Source organism: Rosa rugosa, chromosome 1 (genome assembly GCF_958449725.1).
Source record: "Rosa rugosa chromosome 1, drRosRugo1.1, whole genome shotgun sequence".
NCBI lineage: Eukaryota > Viridiplantae > Streptophyta > Magnoliopsida > Rosales > Rosaceae > Rosa > Rosa rugosa.
This window is the reverse complement of record NC_084820.1, coordinates 20,660,330-20,676,064: the sequence shown is the minus strand read 5'-3', so window position 1 is coordinate 20,676,064 and position 15,735 is coordinate 20,660,330. Positions and strand designations below refer to the sequence as shown.

Here is a 15,735-nt window from a genome sequence, read left to right as displayed (position 1 = left end):
AAACCAGCCAAGCTAAAGTCACGCTTTAGCAAGTTCTCTCTACTTCCCAGTGGTTCTCGCTCTGCTCGATCTACAACATCGAGTATCGATTTGGTGACGCAAGAAGATTAGCAAAAGTCCTCACCACGAGGCACAAAGAATCCCACGACGAGGTTGGTGCTCTCCTCGTCCACAATTGCTTGAAAGAAGTCAGGTCAAGGGACACCCCCGACGACCGCACCCGAACGGTGCTGGCACGCCCGCGCAGAAAAGAGACTGTTGACCAGCTGCAACAAAATTGGAGCCAAACAATACCTACTATATAGATACTATTGAAGCAATAATGTTTGAATTAAGTCCAAAACTCACACCCCGTATTGGATGTAGCTCGGATGAATTTTTTTGCTAATCGCGGTCTAATGACTCAGCTGCCACATAGGATTTATTTTCTTTTCTAATACCTACTATATAGATACAATTGAAGCAATAATGTTTGAATTTTTGTTCTAATGTTTTTCATCCTATAATGCAGGTATATAAGTATTCGATATTTCTATAACTACATCTTAGGTATATTGATTTCGTAGGAATACATTTAGTGTTATATGTCTGAAAATTATTCATTGATGAATTGTAGATTTTGGAATTTGAATTTGAAATTTAAAATTGAGCTAAAATTGTGATTCAATTAGTGAATTTGAAATTATTTACTTTATTTGGTAAGGGTAAAATAGACTATGAAAAAAAAAATGAACCGTAATTAACAAGAAAATATGTACGGACTACATCTAACTTTTTTATAACAAAAAGGATTTTAATCAAAAAACCTCATGAAAATAAGAGTAAAGTAAGAACCGTTTGATTCTTGAGCACCTTTAGATGAGGGATTCAGATTCTCCGCTCCTTGGCTCCCTCCTCTCTTTGGTTATCATTGGTTTTAAATCTCACGCGTCCATTTAATTTAAAGGTGGATTAATGCTCCACGTCAGCATTGGACTATTAAAATAAAAGAATTTGGCTTTTGCAAATTTCAAGGAGAGGATACATGCTTAATTTGAGTTGTCACACACAACACAATATGCTTGCCCATTAGGAGGAAATGATCAATGCTACATATCTAAAGTTCAGAACTCCTAGTAAGAATGTAAGATACATACTTTTGCTTGTCCTTTGGGTTAGCAGTGAGTGTTGCAAAGCCCCTATATACTAAATATCCTCGTATCAAACTCACTTAGGGAGATGTATTAATGCTTGGCCTGTCAACAATCACCTTATTTAATGCCTTCTTAAGGCACACTATCCCTTCACTTCCAGCACCCAACCCTTTCACCCACAACACACTCTTAGTCCTCCCACCTACTGTCACCATCTCCGCCCTCACCACCCTCCCTTTCCCTGACCTCAGCTCCCTAATCATGTCCAATATTAGCCCTGGCCTATCCTCGCAGCTAAATGTTGCTTTCACAAGCCCTTCTTGCTTGCCTTCACACTTCTGCAAACTCAACTTGTTAAAGCCGCTGGGAATAACACACTCACTGCCACTGCCACGACATGCTGCTTCAGTATCTGCTACCACCTTCTTAAGCTCCCTTACTTGTCGGACGGTCTCTGCGAGCAAAGAAGCCTTGTCCATCTGTATGTAACATGGTAAATGTACACTATATATCACGCTCTATGTCGTAAACTATTTTAAGTAAGAGAAAGCATATCTTGCACGTTGTATTTTCAAACTGTAAATAAAAACGCACATTAGACATGATTCTACCTCTCTTTGAAAAATTGCGAATTCAAATTTCAAAATTATGTGTTCAATCAAATACATGTCAAGTGTACTAAATATTTACTTTGATCAAGTTTGGGAGGATTTTACGAAGGGCTGCATATTGACTATTGATTCGCATCCTTCGTCTTCTCTCTGACTCACTGTGTTTCTTGGCCGCAAGTACTTTGGCTTCTGCTGTTGATTTTGGTCTACAGAAGTTTTTGCTGTAGATGCTATTCACTGGATCTATACGATAGCGTTGAGGAAAGCCAATTTTCTTGGAAAAATAGCTTGGGGCGGAACGCATCTGCATATCTTACTTTAGCTAGCTATTACCTGTAAACATGGTTTCAAACAAGAATTGGAACAAAATCAGATCAGTCACAAAGCAAACAGAAGAAAATAAATTGGAAAGGAAAGGGAAAAGACCAATATTCAGCAAAGGGAGGAATGCTACCTCTTGCTGTAAAACCACTGAAGTACTAACAGTAAAACAACGGAGGGAAAGACAAGTTTCTCTTTTATATAGGAAATGTTCTACAACGAGGGCTTCCAAGAATAACTGTATTTAACTGTACGAGATTTGTCCATTAAAGCCACTATGCCGAGGTAGAAAATATCTTCATTTTAACGAAGACAATCGTGACAAATTAATCAAATTAATCAAACCTACTAAATGACATTTATCACCCAGGTAATTACTTATAAGATCCTGTCATCTAAATGCAAGATATGGTGAGTGACGTGATCTGTAAGTTTTTCATCTTGAGATTATTATTCATGATTGTTCAATTTTCCGGGTGAAATTTTTCTATCAGCTGGTTAAGAAAGAAGATCGTAATCATTTTACGCCACCAATATGAAAGCGTGATATGGTTTAGAATTACCACTCCCGCTTGTTATCTGTATTAATTGCACTTTGATTGAAATTTAACTACACATTTTAACTATAGTAGACACAAACCAACATCTGTGTAATGTTAGATGAGACCTCAAATTCGAATCCTCTTCCCTTTAAGTTTTGTAACACTCTTGTTCATTCACTTGCTAGCCAGGCATCAAGTTATGATATCATTGAAGAATGGATGGAGGGGGCTCCCCTGCCCCTGTCTCCATAAAGATAAAGATGCCTATGGCTATTCAAAAAAATGAAAAATGGTAACCTAGAGATTGAACAAAATTGTTGCAAAAGTAACAGAGTAAAGCTAAAGAAATTTTTCTGGCTGTATTTGAGGCTTTTGAGCATAACTGAATGGACGAATGAGTCCAACTTCAAATATAAAGACCATCTTTCATTCTCCCTCCCATTCTTCCTTGCTTCCAACTTCAAATTTAAAGACCATCCACAGCAACAATAATAGGTGAAACAAAAGAATCCAAAAATACCAAACACTCACTAATTTTTTATCAATATATGCAAGACTTCTATTGTGTGCTTTTAACAGGTTAAAAGCTACTGAAAACATGTTTTGTAACACTCGACGACAATGTACGTTAGTGTTGAACTGTTGATGCCTTGCAAACAATAGCCAACATTGTTAAGCAGAAGAACAAATCACAGTAGCCATAATTGTCAGTTACCCTGACATTTGTTAACTCTAATGCTCTAATTTCCATTTTAAAACACTGTCTCATACTCATAATCATGTAAACTACAAAAACTGTAGATTTAGTGTGCTAATACTTTGTAACAGACGCAAAAAGCATGAAGACATGCATTATATACTACAAGCCTAATATCATTATTAGTGGTCCTGTGAGTTGCTTAACACACTTTGTAGTTTCTACTCATTTGTCCCCAAACTACCTGAATGACAAATCATTTTGCCTAGTGACCTTCACTATTGTCCATCACCATCACCAATAGGCCTAAAGTGTTTGTTCGAAATTATGAAGCATCCTACTAGTTGTTCTTGGATGCAATATATGCTAAAAGAGGAACCCCATGAACAATAAGGGCTACACACATACATAGATCAAAAACATAATAAACTCCTAAGGGGTATGTAGCCTAGACTGCCCTATCAAGTATTATATAAATCTGACAGAGAAGGACTTCAGTAAGAAGATGCATAAACTGATAAGACAGTCCAGCTCAATGGCCAAATAAGAGAGGACATGAAGCAATGACATTGTCGAAACTCCTGATAACGTTTTGATTCACGAGAACAGGATATATGATCAATTGCCGTCATTGAAAGGCACATTGAGGCAGGGTTAACTACGATGTTACTACTTAATTGTTAACTCATATTAGCATTAGTAGAGAATAGATGAACAAGACCCTCAGAAATCAAATCAAAACACCAAACAGTCTTAAGGATTTAAGTTGAACATAATAAAGCAATTTTTCAAAATGAGTCCTAAAGAGAACAGGATATATAAGACATTCACATCAAGATTATTCAATCAAGAGGACTGAACCTATAGTATAAAGCAACACACGGTTTAAAAAGCAACTTATCATTTACTTTCAGGTCAATCTTAGCTTGAAAACCCAGTCAGAGACAACAAAAGTAGACCAGAGAAAGCATCAAGCATATACTCAATGGTCAATCACTAGTAAAAAGTTGGTCAGCTATTACCTTGATCACTGCACTACTTATCTCTAATTTCTACCATGAGATTAAAACACCCTTGTTTGATGACTAGTAATCACCACAAAACTCAGTCTCCTTTCAACTCAGATCCCCTGCTTTCCTACTTTGTTAAAACCATAGATACAAAACCCCCCTACATTTCCAACCCTTCTATCATGGACTATCCCCAAGACCAACAAAGACATGCATCATCTTCACCTTCAAAAAACTTACAAATCACCCATTTCACCATTCCCATTTCCACACCCACCATTCAAGTCCAACTCTTTCACCATCCCACCCCTCCTACTCGCCACTGTTTTCGTCTTCATCCCCTTCATCCGCCTCGCCGGAGCCTTCATTCTCTTCACCGGAGCCTTCCCTTCACTCGAAAACTTCCCTCCTCCACCCACATTCTTCACCACCACCTCCTCCTCATCATCAGAAATCTCCACAACACAAACACCCTCCTCCATCTGCCTCTTCTTTGTGTCCTCATTACTCTTCTTTGCTTCCTCGTTGTACTCCGTAGGAAAACACCCATAAGTAAAATAGTACTGCTCCTTCCCCTCCACCAAAATCTCCGGCGCCGGCGGCCTAATCGCCACGCCGTGAAACGCCTTCCGGCAAATCTGACACCTCAGGCAACACTCCTCAAACACCTTCTTGTACATAAACATGCCATAGCAGTACGGACACACCGTCCAGAACGTCTCTCCGGCCAAACCCTCTTCAAGTTTCGGGCTTTCCGGCCCGTTCTTGGGCCCATTTCCGAACCCCGGGTCGGACAGCGCGGCCCACGCCTTGCGGACCAGCCCGAGCGCCACGTCGGAGAACGGGAAGCCGTTGTCTTCCGGGTTCAACAGCGCCGTCAGCTTCTCGAACTGGGTCCGAACGAGGCGGCGGTTCCCGGAGTCGGGTCGGGTCAGTTGCAAAATGGGGTACCAGTCGGTCGGGTCGCGCCTCTTTTCGGCGAGGAGAACGTCGGCGACGGCGAGGATTCTTTCCGCGACGGGGTTTTCCGGGTCGCAGTCGCGGGCGAAGAGAGCGAATTTCCGGCAAGAAGCGAAGTCGCCGCCGCAGAGGAGATCGGCGGCGATTCCGAGAAGCTTTTCGGACTCGGGTACGCCGCTGCTGCTCGGATTATCCATTTTTTCGGGTCCAAAGGTTTTTTTCCTTTTCTGTGTAAGAAATGAAGAGACTTTGAAAAAGAGGGAAGCCAAATCGGGTTTTAAAACCAAGCATGCAATTTAGTGGACGAAAAGGGCAAGCGTGGTTTGGGAATATTACGGGGAGAGTAGGCAGTGGTGGTGGGAAGTGGGGAGGGTATTTTGGTGATTTGGGAAGAGGACGCGTGGCGATTGCTTGGGGAGCAATCCTCTCTGCAATGCTGCAGAGGGGAGCAGTGAAATAGTGAGGGTACTACAGAGGAGTTCACCAATGGGGAGAGAGGTGGGTATTTCTTGGGTACTACTGCACTCACAAAATTTTGTGGACAAGAATGGTGCAGTAAAATTTGTTTCCCAAATAATGTGTTATTCTTATGGAAGTTTTTATTGTAACTCCCTACCTTTAAATGTTTTGTTATCTTTAGTGCTATAGTGATTAAGAAATGTAGATAATGCAATGGACATAATCGGAAATTATTTGAGGTGAGTAAATGTAAATAATTTTTTTTTTTATTAACAAATGCGGAATTTTCATGAGATGGCTAAACTTTGGATAGCTGAAATGTAGTTCCTTCCTAGTTCTTCAATTTTTTTTTTTTTTTTTTTTTTGCACTAGATAAAAACACAAGTAGGATGATTCAGATTACGTTACCACACTGTTGTCTTTCTAGAATAATGGTTTTGTAATACGAAATTAATTAGTTAATATCCTGTTATATTGCGGGAGTTGGATATTCTAATATATCCGAATCATATCTCATTATTCTTGTCAACTTTTCACTATTCGCTATTTTTTGTGTTAAGTAAACAAGTAATAGACATGACAAATGGCCTACTAAAAAAAAAACAATACGCTGAAATGTTTAAATTCGTATATGGCAATAAACAAATTATAGTACGCGAGTGTGTGTGGGTGCATGCGTATTGCGCACGTGTGTGACAGATTTGTAGTTCTAGATTTAAAAGTAAACAAATTATAATGCCATAATGCATTGATATATAACAACTAACTCCATGCAGTACTAGGCTAGCTCCATTCTGTTACATAAAATTAATAAAAACATCATATGAAAAATAGATTTTATCCAAGATTATAATTTCCTGGTAATTAACAAACAAAGATTATAATTTAAAATACAATCTTGTTTTGGTAAGTAGTCTTACCGCCAAACATTAACAAATTTGACAAAGTTTGCTACTGAATTTCCTGGTCTGATCGAATGGCTTTAGCCTATAAATGGCTCGTGCCGACTTGGCTGTTGGAGGAGTTATCCCAACTCACACCACGGAGGTTCAGAAGTCAATACATGTTGCCAGAGGAAGAACAGTAGTAACCGGATTCATTGCCTCAGATAACAAAAGTTTATCTTAAAACTTTTAAGATTATGGTGTTTCCTCGAGGTTTCCTTCACTTCGTAGTAAATGGACGTGACACTGCAGCCCTTGTGTTTGCTACCCTCAACTAGTGAAAACCCAGGTGTGCAGGGTCAAGAGAATGCACTGCTTCAAAACGGATTTACCTACGGAATTGATAGCGCAGACTACTTTCCTTGACACTGATCAGGTTAAGAAACTTCATCATCTTATAGGTGGTACTGATCTTGATACACTTGAAAGCATTGTAACTACATAATGTCAATTCTGCTTTGTTCTGTAGTTTTATTGTGCTCTTTCCGCACCCTTCATGTTGGAAGATACTGAAAGGCAGATGCCACATTCAGTTGCATCTCATGATGAATAAATGTGCCATAGAGGCAGCTTTAGAACAAAATCAACTGATCACTCCGCTCGATCAACTAATAATCTGATCAAACTTCCATCTTTTTGTTTAGCTGGAAAATGAAGTGTTTAGCATCATGTAATGTTCAAGTAAAAGCAGCTCGGGCGCTATGGGAAACTAGTAACAATATCTTCAAAAATTGTAATCAAGTTGGATTCTAAGTTTAGACATTACCATCACAAGATTCACAAGGCATTGTTTGACAAAGATAGGGGTCAAACAGGATGATGCCTGTAATACACATTACACCAATTATATCCCTCCCCACTTCATTTCTCTAAGGTGTTAGGTGTTAAGTCTCAGCAAGGATTCAGTGCTCCATCCCGAAGAAAGAGAAGGAATAAGTTACGGAAAGAAAGTTCGCAAGTTTTGAGCCTTGTGGTGTAGACATACATTACAAAAATGAAAACTACAAAATCTTTTGTATATATAAAAAATAAAAAATAAAAAAACAGAAAATGATCTGTGTACATTGGTTAACAAAAAAGAAATCAGCAGTATTTGGCAGCTGATCTTCTATCATTGCTGGTGGCTAAGCTTATATTGCTTCTTTCTCCTTAACCCCAGCACCAAATATGCATATGTTACAGTTGCAGCTATGACAGAGACTCCAACATACACACATATGGTTGTAGTACAAACATAGATGTACCTGCACAAAAGATGTAAACAATAAATTCCAGACTCAGTAATTAGGAGCAGCGGACTGTGTAGCTATATGAAGTGCATCAATTATCAGTAATTTTCATTCATTACATTTAAACTTTAGGGATTAACCATTGTTTCACCAATTATAACTTGGTAGGAATATTTTTTTTTTTTTTTTTGGTTACAATAGGAGCCCACAAAGGCCCATAACTTGGTAGGAATATTGTAGTTGAGTATGTATGTTTCTGTATTATATTATTCTGGACTGCAGATATATATTGGTGCTTCATATTTGTAGAATATTGATTGATTAACTCTTTTTGTACTCCATATTTTTTTAATATCCCACCCTTTTCTATGTAAATCTGTATCATAAAAATCCTTGTCCTACATAAACAGGTATCATAAAAAAATTTGTCCTGCATCTTTCCAATGGATGATTGCAGTATTTTTTTTTTTTTTTTTATTTGAAAAAGAAAAAGAGGAAAAAGAAAAAAAAACCAATTACTTGTCTCTAAAAAGAACAAAGAACAAAGGAACATCGCCCACTATAAGCCTAAAGCACAGCGAGCACTTACTTTGGAGAAAAGACGCTCCAGACAAAAAGATGGTTGCTCATAAACACCAATACGATGGTGTACGCTGTCAATAGAATGGAGTTCAAGCCCAGTGGAACCAGACAAGGAAAGCCAATCATCATTTTGAGGATTTGTCTTAAATCTGCATCAGACGGAGATACAAAATAGCTTGTGTCCTTCAAAGAGATATACATCACCATGCTAAGAATGAATAGCATTGGGGAAGCATAGGTTAAAATGAACATTAAAATTCCAGAAAGTACTGTTGAGTGACTTGAGATGCCCTAGCAACAAAAACAATGTTAGAAAGTCAATTTTCAAATCTCAACTGCAGAGCAATGTGTACACAATATAATTCTTTTTAATCTGAACCATGCAAAGGGTACAGAGGACGTACAATAAAGGCTCCGGCAACATCAATAGTAGCTAGAGAATTGCTGTTTCCTAGAGCAAAATGGCCTGCCATTCCCAAAAAGTAAAATGCAGAAACCTAAAAGAACAACGCAAGATGCATTCTTAGTAGGAAATAAATTAGGATTGGGGACTAAATAAAATAAGGTAGTGGTCGATTGCTAGATATCTGAATGTTATGTTGACAAACTAGTAAGTATTCAATCCACAGTACACATTAAAATGTCCAGCAACATAACCTACCGGGCTGTCTGGCAAGAGACCATCTTTGGAACAAAATAAATATTTTTCATGTAGCACACAACGCACACCTATTTTAAAATGATACTATACAGGTACATTTCAAGATCTAGACTGAAGATCATCTAATATGATAACATAGGGTCAGAGTAGAAGAGCTTCAACATTAACTATGTGCTTGTCAAAATAATGAGGATAATTATGCCACACAGTTTTTGACTATTTAATGGTTGTTTGAAACTGCTTACTTCTCACATTACGAACTGCACGGCATAATGGCAACTATTGACAATACTAGTCTCCCAAAATCCAGCTCCAATAGTTAACTTGAGTTCAACACACTCAATTTTGAAATCAATATATACTCAAAACAAGATGATATTGAAACTGACCTCAACCCACTGGTTGTGGTGCAACCCACTATAAGAAAAATACAGCATGCTGGCCAAAGTTTGCACAAGTAGCAGGAGTATAGGCATTGAGTTAATTGTTTGCTGGAGCAAAAGCTGCAGAAGACACCAGCAGGATATGTATGCCCACCCAATTAGATATAAAGATTCTCTTAACTTCATCAGCAGTGACTTATTCTGAACTTCACTAGAAGCAGATGACATGTACACATCATAACTCAAGCCAGTCTCAGATATTGAAAAAGGTACAAGCCATGGCAAGGCAATAACTGTCCCACTTGTGGAAACACCAAGAATTGCATAAATTATCTGTACCAATGTGATAGCACTGTAACTGGATGAGGCAAACATGCCATCCTGATGTTTAAGGATATTTTGCACAACCAACAACCCAGACACAAGAAAGCTAAATCCAATGACCAGAACTATATTCCTGGTTGATCCAAATAAAACAAGAGCATATAAGCTTAAGGCGATCACTAGAAGGCATGCAACTAGCTGAACTGATTTTACATTGTCGTTCCCAGCCTGCTCAAGCCACTTAGATATGTCAGGAAGATTGGTCCAATTCACGCCTCCTTGGTGCCAACCTCTCAATATCCTCCCAGAAATTAGAAGCACACAGATGGAACTCATTTGAAGACCACTTGTTTTGTTTTGTCCCCTGGAAAAACTGTGTACACAACTTTGTATTGCTTTACGCAATAGTAATAAATGCAATGTGGAAGCCATAAAATGCCAAATATACTGCTCTTCCTCTACCAAAGAACTTGATGTCATACTTATAATGAGAATCAATGTAACACCCAAAATAAATGTCTCTTCTAGACACCAGGTCTGCATGATGCTCTTTAAGTCAAAAGGGCATTGCATCTCTCTAGTGTAGACTTCTTTGTAGATGTGAAACAGAAGGCTTAACAGTATCAGACAAGATAGGAGCATTGCAGCTATTCCAAGAGTAAGCAGGCTTACAGGTTTCTAGAAAATAAAAAAGAATTGTTAGAGAAAAAAAGTAATGATAAAGAAACTAATTTTATATAATTGAAACAATTGAAGAACTCTCCGTGAGAAACCAGTACCATCTATGTTCTTCTTTAGAAGGGAGAAAAGAATATACATACATCAGTTGCTCTGCGTGATAGCCACTCACTTGCAGTTCTCAGAAACTCATAGTATGCTGCAACAGTGCTGGTGTAGTCTTTCCGACTATTAGACCTATTTACAGAATTACAAAGCAAGACTGGCATTAAAGGGGATCCTTATGGAATCTTGTAACATGATAAAAGTGACAGATAGTGTCATGTGTCCACCTGGAAACTTCCTTAGACATCCAGGACTTTTTGAGAAGTGCAGCATTCGTATATAAGCAACAGCACATCCTTTCTATACTCCCATAACACTTAGTTACTCTGGACTCTTGATCACCACCTAAGCCATCACAGGGATGATTTCGACATGATAAACCAGGTATTTGTGCTTGCAATAATCTAACTAATTGCCAGGAATTCAACTCCAGTGCCTTCAGCTGCTGGTCTTCTTTACTCGCAAAGACAAGATAGCATCATTAGATTTTACAGAAAGTCACAATCTCAGTAGTACATGAGAATTGAGGCAGTCGATCTTGTAAAAATTTAAGGCTAGGAAATAATCGAAATATATATACTACATTTCAATTTGGATGTTATTGATTTATATTTACAAGCTATACTGTAGAAACTGAAACTATACATTCTAAAGTGTCACAAATTAAAACTTTCAACGTAAATCCGATCTGAAAAAGAAACAAAACAAAAACAAAAAAATACCGCATGCCTGAAGAAATCCACAAGACCTATTTTTAAGAAGAAAAATAGGTGAATGCATACCTCAAGGGAAAATGGTATGCTGTTACGGTATTATTGTTATTGATGCTCAAATTTGTAAATAACTATCTAAAGTTTCTCAATGTATGCACACTAGAATGCACACATTATCTAGGACACAAATATACACACACATCATTCTTTTACTGTCTTAAACAACCAACCAGGTAGACACGCACCATTCTATAATACTTTACATAATACGTGCAAACATTCACATATATCTCAATCTTTTAAAACCTTGAATAACCAACCCAGGTAAACAGAATGCATAGAGAGAGAGAGAGAGAGAGAGAGAGAGAGGTACCACTCAAATACCCAAAGATTTCTGGAATTAGAACACCAACATTGTTCTTTGGAATTGGCACACCTAATAGAAGAGCTAAAGTTGGTGCGATGTCAACCTGGACAACCACAAAATGCAGGTGAGAGAGGAAGAATACGGCATAATATAATTTGAAATCACCATTCTGAAGACAAAACAACAAATTATTTTTGAGTGACAAAAATGCATTACTCTTATACTTGAGGTGTTTTTCTCTAGTCCAGCAAGATAAATTCTGCTCACTTCAATGCAATCTAGGAAGCAATTACCTGGTCAACATTGTTATGCGTAGACGACAAATAATCAGAGACGTCATTTTTCAGGCCAATAAATAGTGCTAAAGAGTCCGTTTCTTCATATGAGGACCCTCCATGATTACCACTATCAGTCATACCGTGGTCACTTACTACGACCTAGATAAGATAATCATAACAGATACAGGTTAATGATTAGTAATAGTTCGTGGATGACTACGGATAGAACAGTGAGAAAGAAAGAAAAAAAAAAAAAAGGACAAAAGACAAAAGAAAAAGGCTATTAAACTCCTTATAAACCTCAGAATGTTAAAAGTGACTAATAATACAGACGCATAATATAAGGAGAGAATTAGAGAAAACTGGCATGTAAAACTGCATATTGAAAGTCTCAATTAGGGAGACAGTGAGTGTATCATGTATAATTGTCTAACAGTTTTACACATTAACATCTTCTTTACATGATACTGCCAATGCCACAAAATACCATCTGAAAGACAAAATCACTGTTCGTTGCTTAAATGCCTATTTAGAAGATAATGCTTCCTTTGAACTTATGCATTAACTTATGAATCCATACAGCTTTAGGCCGTCATATTATAGTCAATTCTTCTGTAATTCTTTGTGTTCCTTTTCTTTTTCACATTGGTTCTGGGCATTTACTCAAAGAGATGTAAATTCATAATCAAGAGTCCACAGGCCTTGTGAACAGAAATCACAAACCAAGAGTGTCTGTCCTTGATCGTTCTTTTGATTCAGTATATTAGTCATATGAATCATCTTCACCACCTCATCCATCTCTGTAAGTTTTGGGACCATCAAGGCACTGAAATAATCAAATAAAGGCCCAAGGAATCCTCAAAAAATTAATATCAATGGAGCAGCCAAATGAGATTTACTGCAAATAGAATAAAGGATCACCTGTTGCGCCCACCAGTATGTCCAACATGATCTAAGCCGAGATAATGAAGAATCTGAAACATGAAGCAGAAACCAAATCCATTATTCAAGGTCTGAAACTTTTATGTCATCCAGATCCATTATATGGACACTTTCATCAAAATACCAAAACTACTCTTAAAATAATTAAGCACACTTGGAACTACCCAGTAGAGGCAGTTTTTAAAAGTAAGACTATTAAAATGCTGGGTATTTAACAAATCGGCAGAGTAAGAGTACAAATATACTTCACATCAATTATCTACGAGTTTAGAACTACATATTTTAATCTACTAGTTGAGGCTAACCAGAAAATTCCAGTCATCTCTGCTAAGCTCATGGCCCAGATGTCTAGAAACATTTTGATCCACTTGTACAGTATCTTTGACCTGTAGCAAAAATTATATACACATGGTACAAGTCAGAATATAATAAACCTTCTTAACACCCTCAGACACAAAATGACCAATATGACTTCAAGCATAAGATCAATCTAAAAGGTGAATAATTGCATGAGAACTGACCAACCAAAAATGGCAGTGTCCTAAAGACATTTACTCCACAAGCTTTCAAAGGCTTCTAAATATAAGACCTACATATGCAATCTTTTGATGCTGGCGGTCAAAAGACTTACGAAGAAACTGCTGACTCCATCATGCCTCATAAATAATCCGGGAAACAACTTGAGCCATGTTTCATCACCGAGCATCACCATTTTCCAACCAATCTTGAAAAACTGGCCTGTGAGGCAAAGAAGTGGACAAGTAAAATTACAATTCTGGACCATCTCAAAAACATATAACAGTTGATGAATTGTGCTAGTATCAACTTGCCCAGAAGATTGTCATCCACCATAGCCTGTGTGTTGAAATTCAAAGCCACATCGAGGAATCCCCCAATTGCTCCAGATACCATAGCCTGCAAACCAAACCAATGGGTGATGAGAAAGCAGACTTCTACAAGAACGTTTGTCTGCATATCAAAATACTGCGAGAGACACGACCTTCAAACGAGGCATTGTAACAGTTGGAGGTGCGGCTTTTGCATGGTACCCGATTGCCATTCCATTTCCAAGCAATGACTGAGTATACGGCATAGCCTCCATTAAATCCTTCCTTGGAGGCTCACCATCCTTGCCTAGAACAAACTCAGCTGGAAGACCATCAATAACCTAAACTGCCATGATCATACACAAAAATACCACATCTTACCTATCGACCAACACATATATCACCGAAAAGATGCAGAAATCTCGACGAAAACAGTTCACAAAAGAAAATGAAATGAAGCGTACCATTAGTACTAGCCTGTCAAATGCAGGTGGGATTCCAGATAGTTCCTACATTGCCAATACAACAAGCTATCACACATCCATTGTATTCCTCACAAGTTCAAATCTTGGTTGCCACATCAAATCAAATTAGTAGCAAGACTGTAACTTTTCGAGAACCCACAATTTCTAAGTGAAAATGCAGAGTGAAAAAAAATAAAAATTTACCTTATAGAGTGACCTGAGGTGATGAGGAGGCAGATCACTCTGGCTCTCATTTCGAATCGAATTGCAAGTGGGTGCTCGAAAACTCTCCGCACCACTATCAATAACCACAAAATCACAAACCAAAATAACTAAATAAACCAAAAAGGGACTCACTTTCTTCGTTTCTGATTCGGTTTCTAATTTTTTCTAGGGTTTTGTTTTATGAGAGTGAGCGTGGTACCTGTGGCCCGGAAGAGTTGGCTTGACGGGGAAGAAGCCGAAGACGAAGAGAGAGAGGCCGACGAGTTGAATAGCAACTCCGGCGACGGTGAATAGGGTCAGCTTCGTGCACGATAACCCAGACATTGTTTCTCTCTCTCTCTCTCTCTCTCTCTCTGTGTGTTGAAAAAAAAGCTTGGAGCTTTTTTGGAGAAGATTGATGAAGAGTTCCCCCTACTATTTTGGATCCAACTGAAAATGGAGAGCAGCAAGGACTATACGCGTGTCCGCTCTTCTTCAATTTTGAATTTATTTTTGCAATTCATTCGGTTCAAAAAAATGGTACCTCAGTTTAAAATCTTTAAATGAGAAAATAATGACTTAACTCAAAGAAAATAGCATTATACATGAAGCCATCGAGTGAGGGTTGCAACAATATTAACAAAAAGAGAGTGGGTTAACCATGTAAGAGCCCCTCATTCTCATGGTTTAATCTCTGAAGGCAGAATATGTTGTGCAAATAGTACGTGCCATTGAATTACAGGTCACAAGTGGCCTAGTGGTTGAGCGTTATTTACCTGTATTCGATTCACTAAACTATCACATGCGCCGAGAGATTACGTCTTCTAAATATCCTCATACTAACAACAACAAAATCCAAAACTCACTAGAGTACATTATTGGTAGAGCAGCCCCTTCCATTAAAGTTAAACTTATCAATTCCCTTCTATAATTCCCTAATTCCCTTTTGTTCAATTCCCTTCTATAATTCCCTTTTGTTAAACTTACCAGTTACCCCAATAGAAAAATTATTGAGTAGTTAATAAGGTCCAGTGCATCAGAGTTACCTTTTTTTTATAAGGTCCAGTGCATCAGAGTTACCTTTTTTTTTAAAAAAAAAAAGATGATCAAAGGGTTTCACTCCTGCTCTCATGGTGACTCGAACCCATGACTTCGTACATAGATAGCGGATGCTCTAATCACTGAGCTAACACCACTTCGTCATTTAGTTACTTAATAAGCCCTTTAGTTTACCTTCAGTTTAACTTTCATGGTCCATTGAGTAAAGTTTAGGGAGTGATTGAGTAAACTTACCATAGTTA

The 15,735-nt window shown here is 38.0% G+C and overlaps 3 protein-coding genes across 4 annotated transcripts; all 3 read right to left on the bottom strand.

The window, feature by feature from the left end:
• Positions 1-1,210: 1,210 nt before the first annotated feature.
• On the bottom strand, positions 1,211-2,062 carry LOC133711038 (transcription factor bHLH131). Its single transcript, XM_062137210.1, has 2 exons — positions 1,824-2,062; positions 1,211-1,612 (listed from the first exon to the last, which is right to left on the bottom strand). Exons 1-2 carry the CDS (start codon positions 2,052-2,054, stop codon positions 1,211-1,213), a joined length of 633 nt encoding a protein of 210 aa, XP_061993194.1. The 5' UTR covers positions 2,055-2,062.
• Positions 2,063-4,550: 2,488 nt separating this feature from the next.
• On the bottom strand, positions 4,551-5,471 carry LOC133723489 (uncharacterized). Its single transcript, XM_062150368.1, has one exon. It carries the CDS (start codon positions 5,469-5,471, stop codon positions 4,551-4,553), a length of 921 nt encoding a protein of 306 aa, XP_062006352.1.
• A 2,030-nt stretch (positions 5,472-7,501) lies between these two features.
• Positions 7,502-15,055, bottom strand: LOC133723277 (GPI ethanolamine phosphate transferase 2). 2 transcript variants are annotated; one of them, XM_062150093.1, is made up of 17 exons: positions 14,655-15,055; positions 14,435-14,528; positions 14,231-14,275; positions 13,940-14,107; positions 13,770-13,854; positions 13,571-13,677; positions 13,245-13,325; positions 12,919-12,971; positions 12,721-12,823; positions 12,013-12,156; positions 11,726-11,822; positions 10,867-11,092; positions 10,678-10,771; positions 9,539-10,534; positions 8,893-8,985; positions 8,496-8,779; positions 7,502-7,921 (listed from the first exon to the last, which is right to left on the bottom strand). In XM_062150093.1, exons 1-17 carry the CDS (start codon positions 14,777-14,779, stop codon positions 7,789-7,791), a joined length of 2,928 nt encoding a protein of 975 aa, XP_062006077.1. In that variant the 5' UTR covers positions 14,780-15,055; the 3' UTR covers positions 7,502-7,788. The 2 variants fall into 2 exon arrangements, with proteins under 2 accessions (XP_062006077.1, XP_062006084.1); XM_062150100.1 differs by lacking the exon at positions 14,655-15,055 and having other exon boundaries at positions 7,503-7,921; positions 13,940-14,112; positions 14,435-14,529.
• Positions 15,056-15,735: the final 680 nt, after the last annotated feature.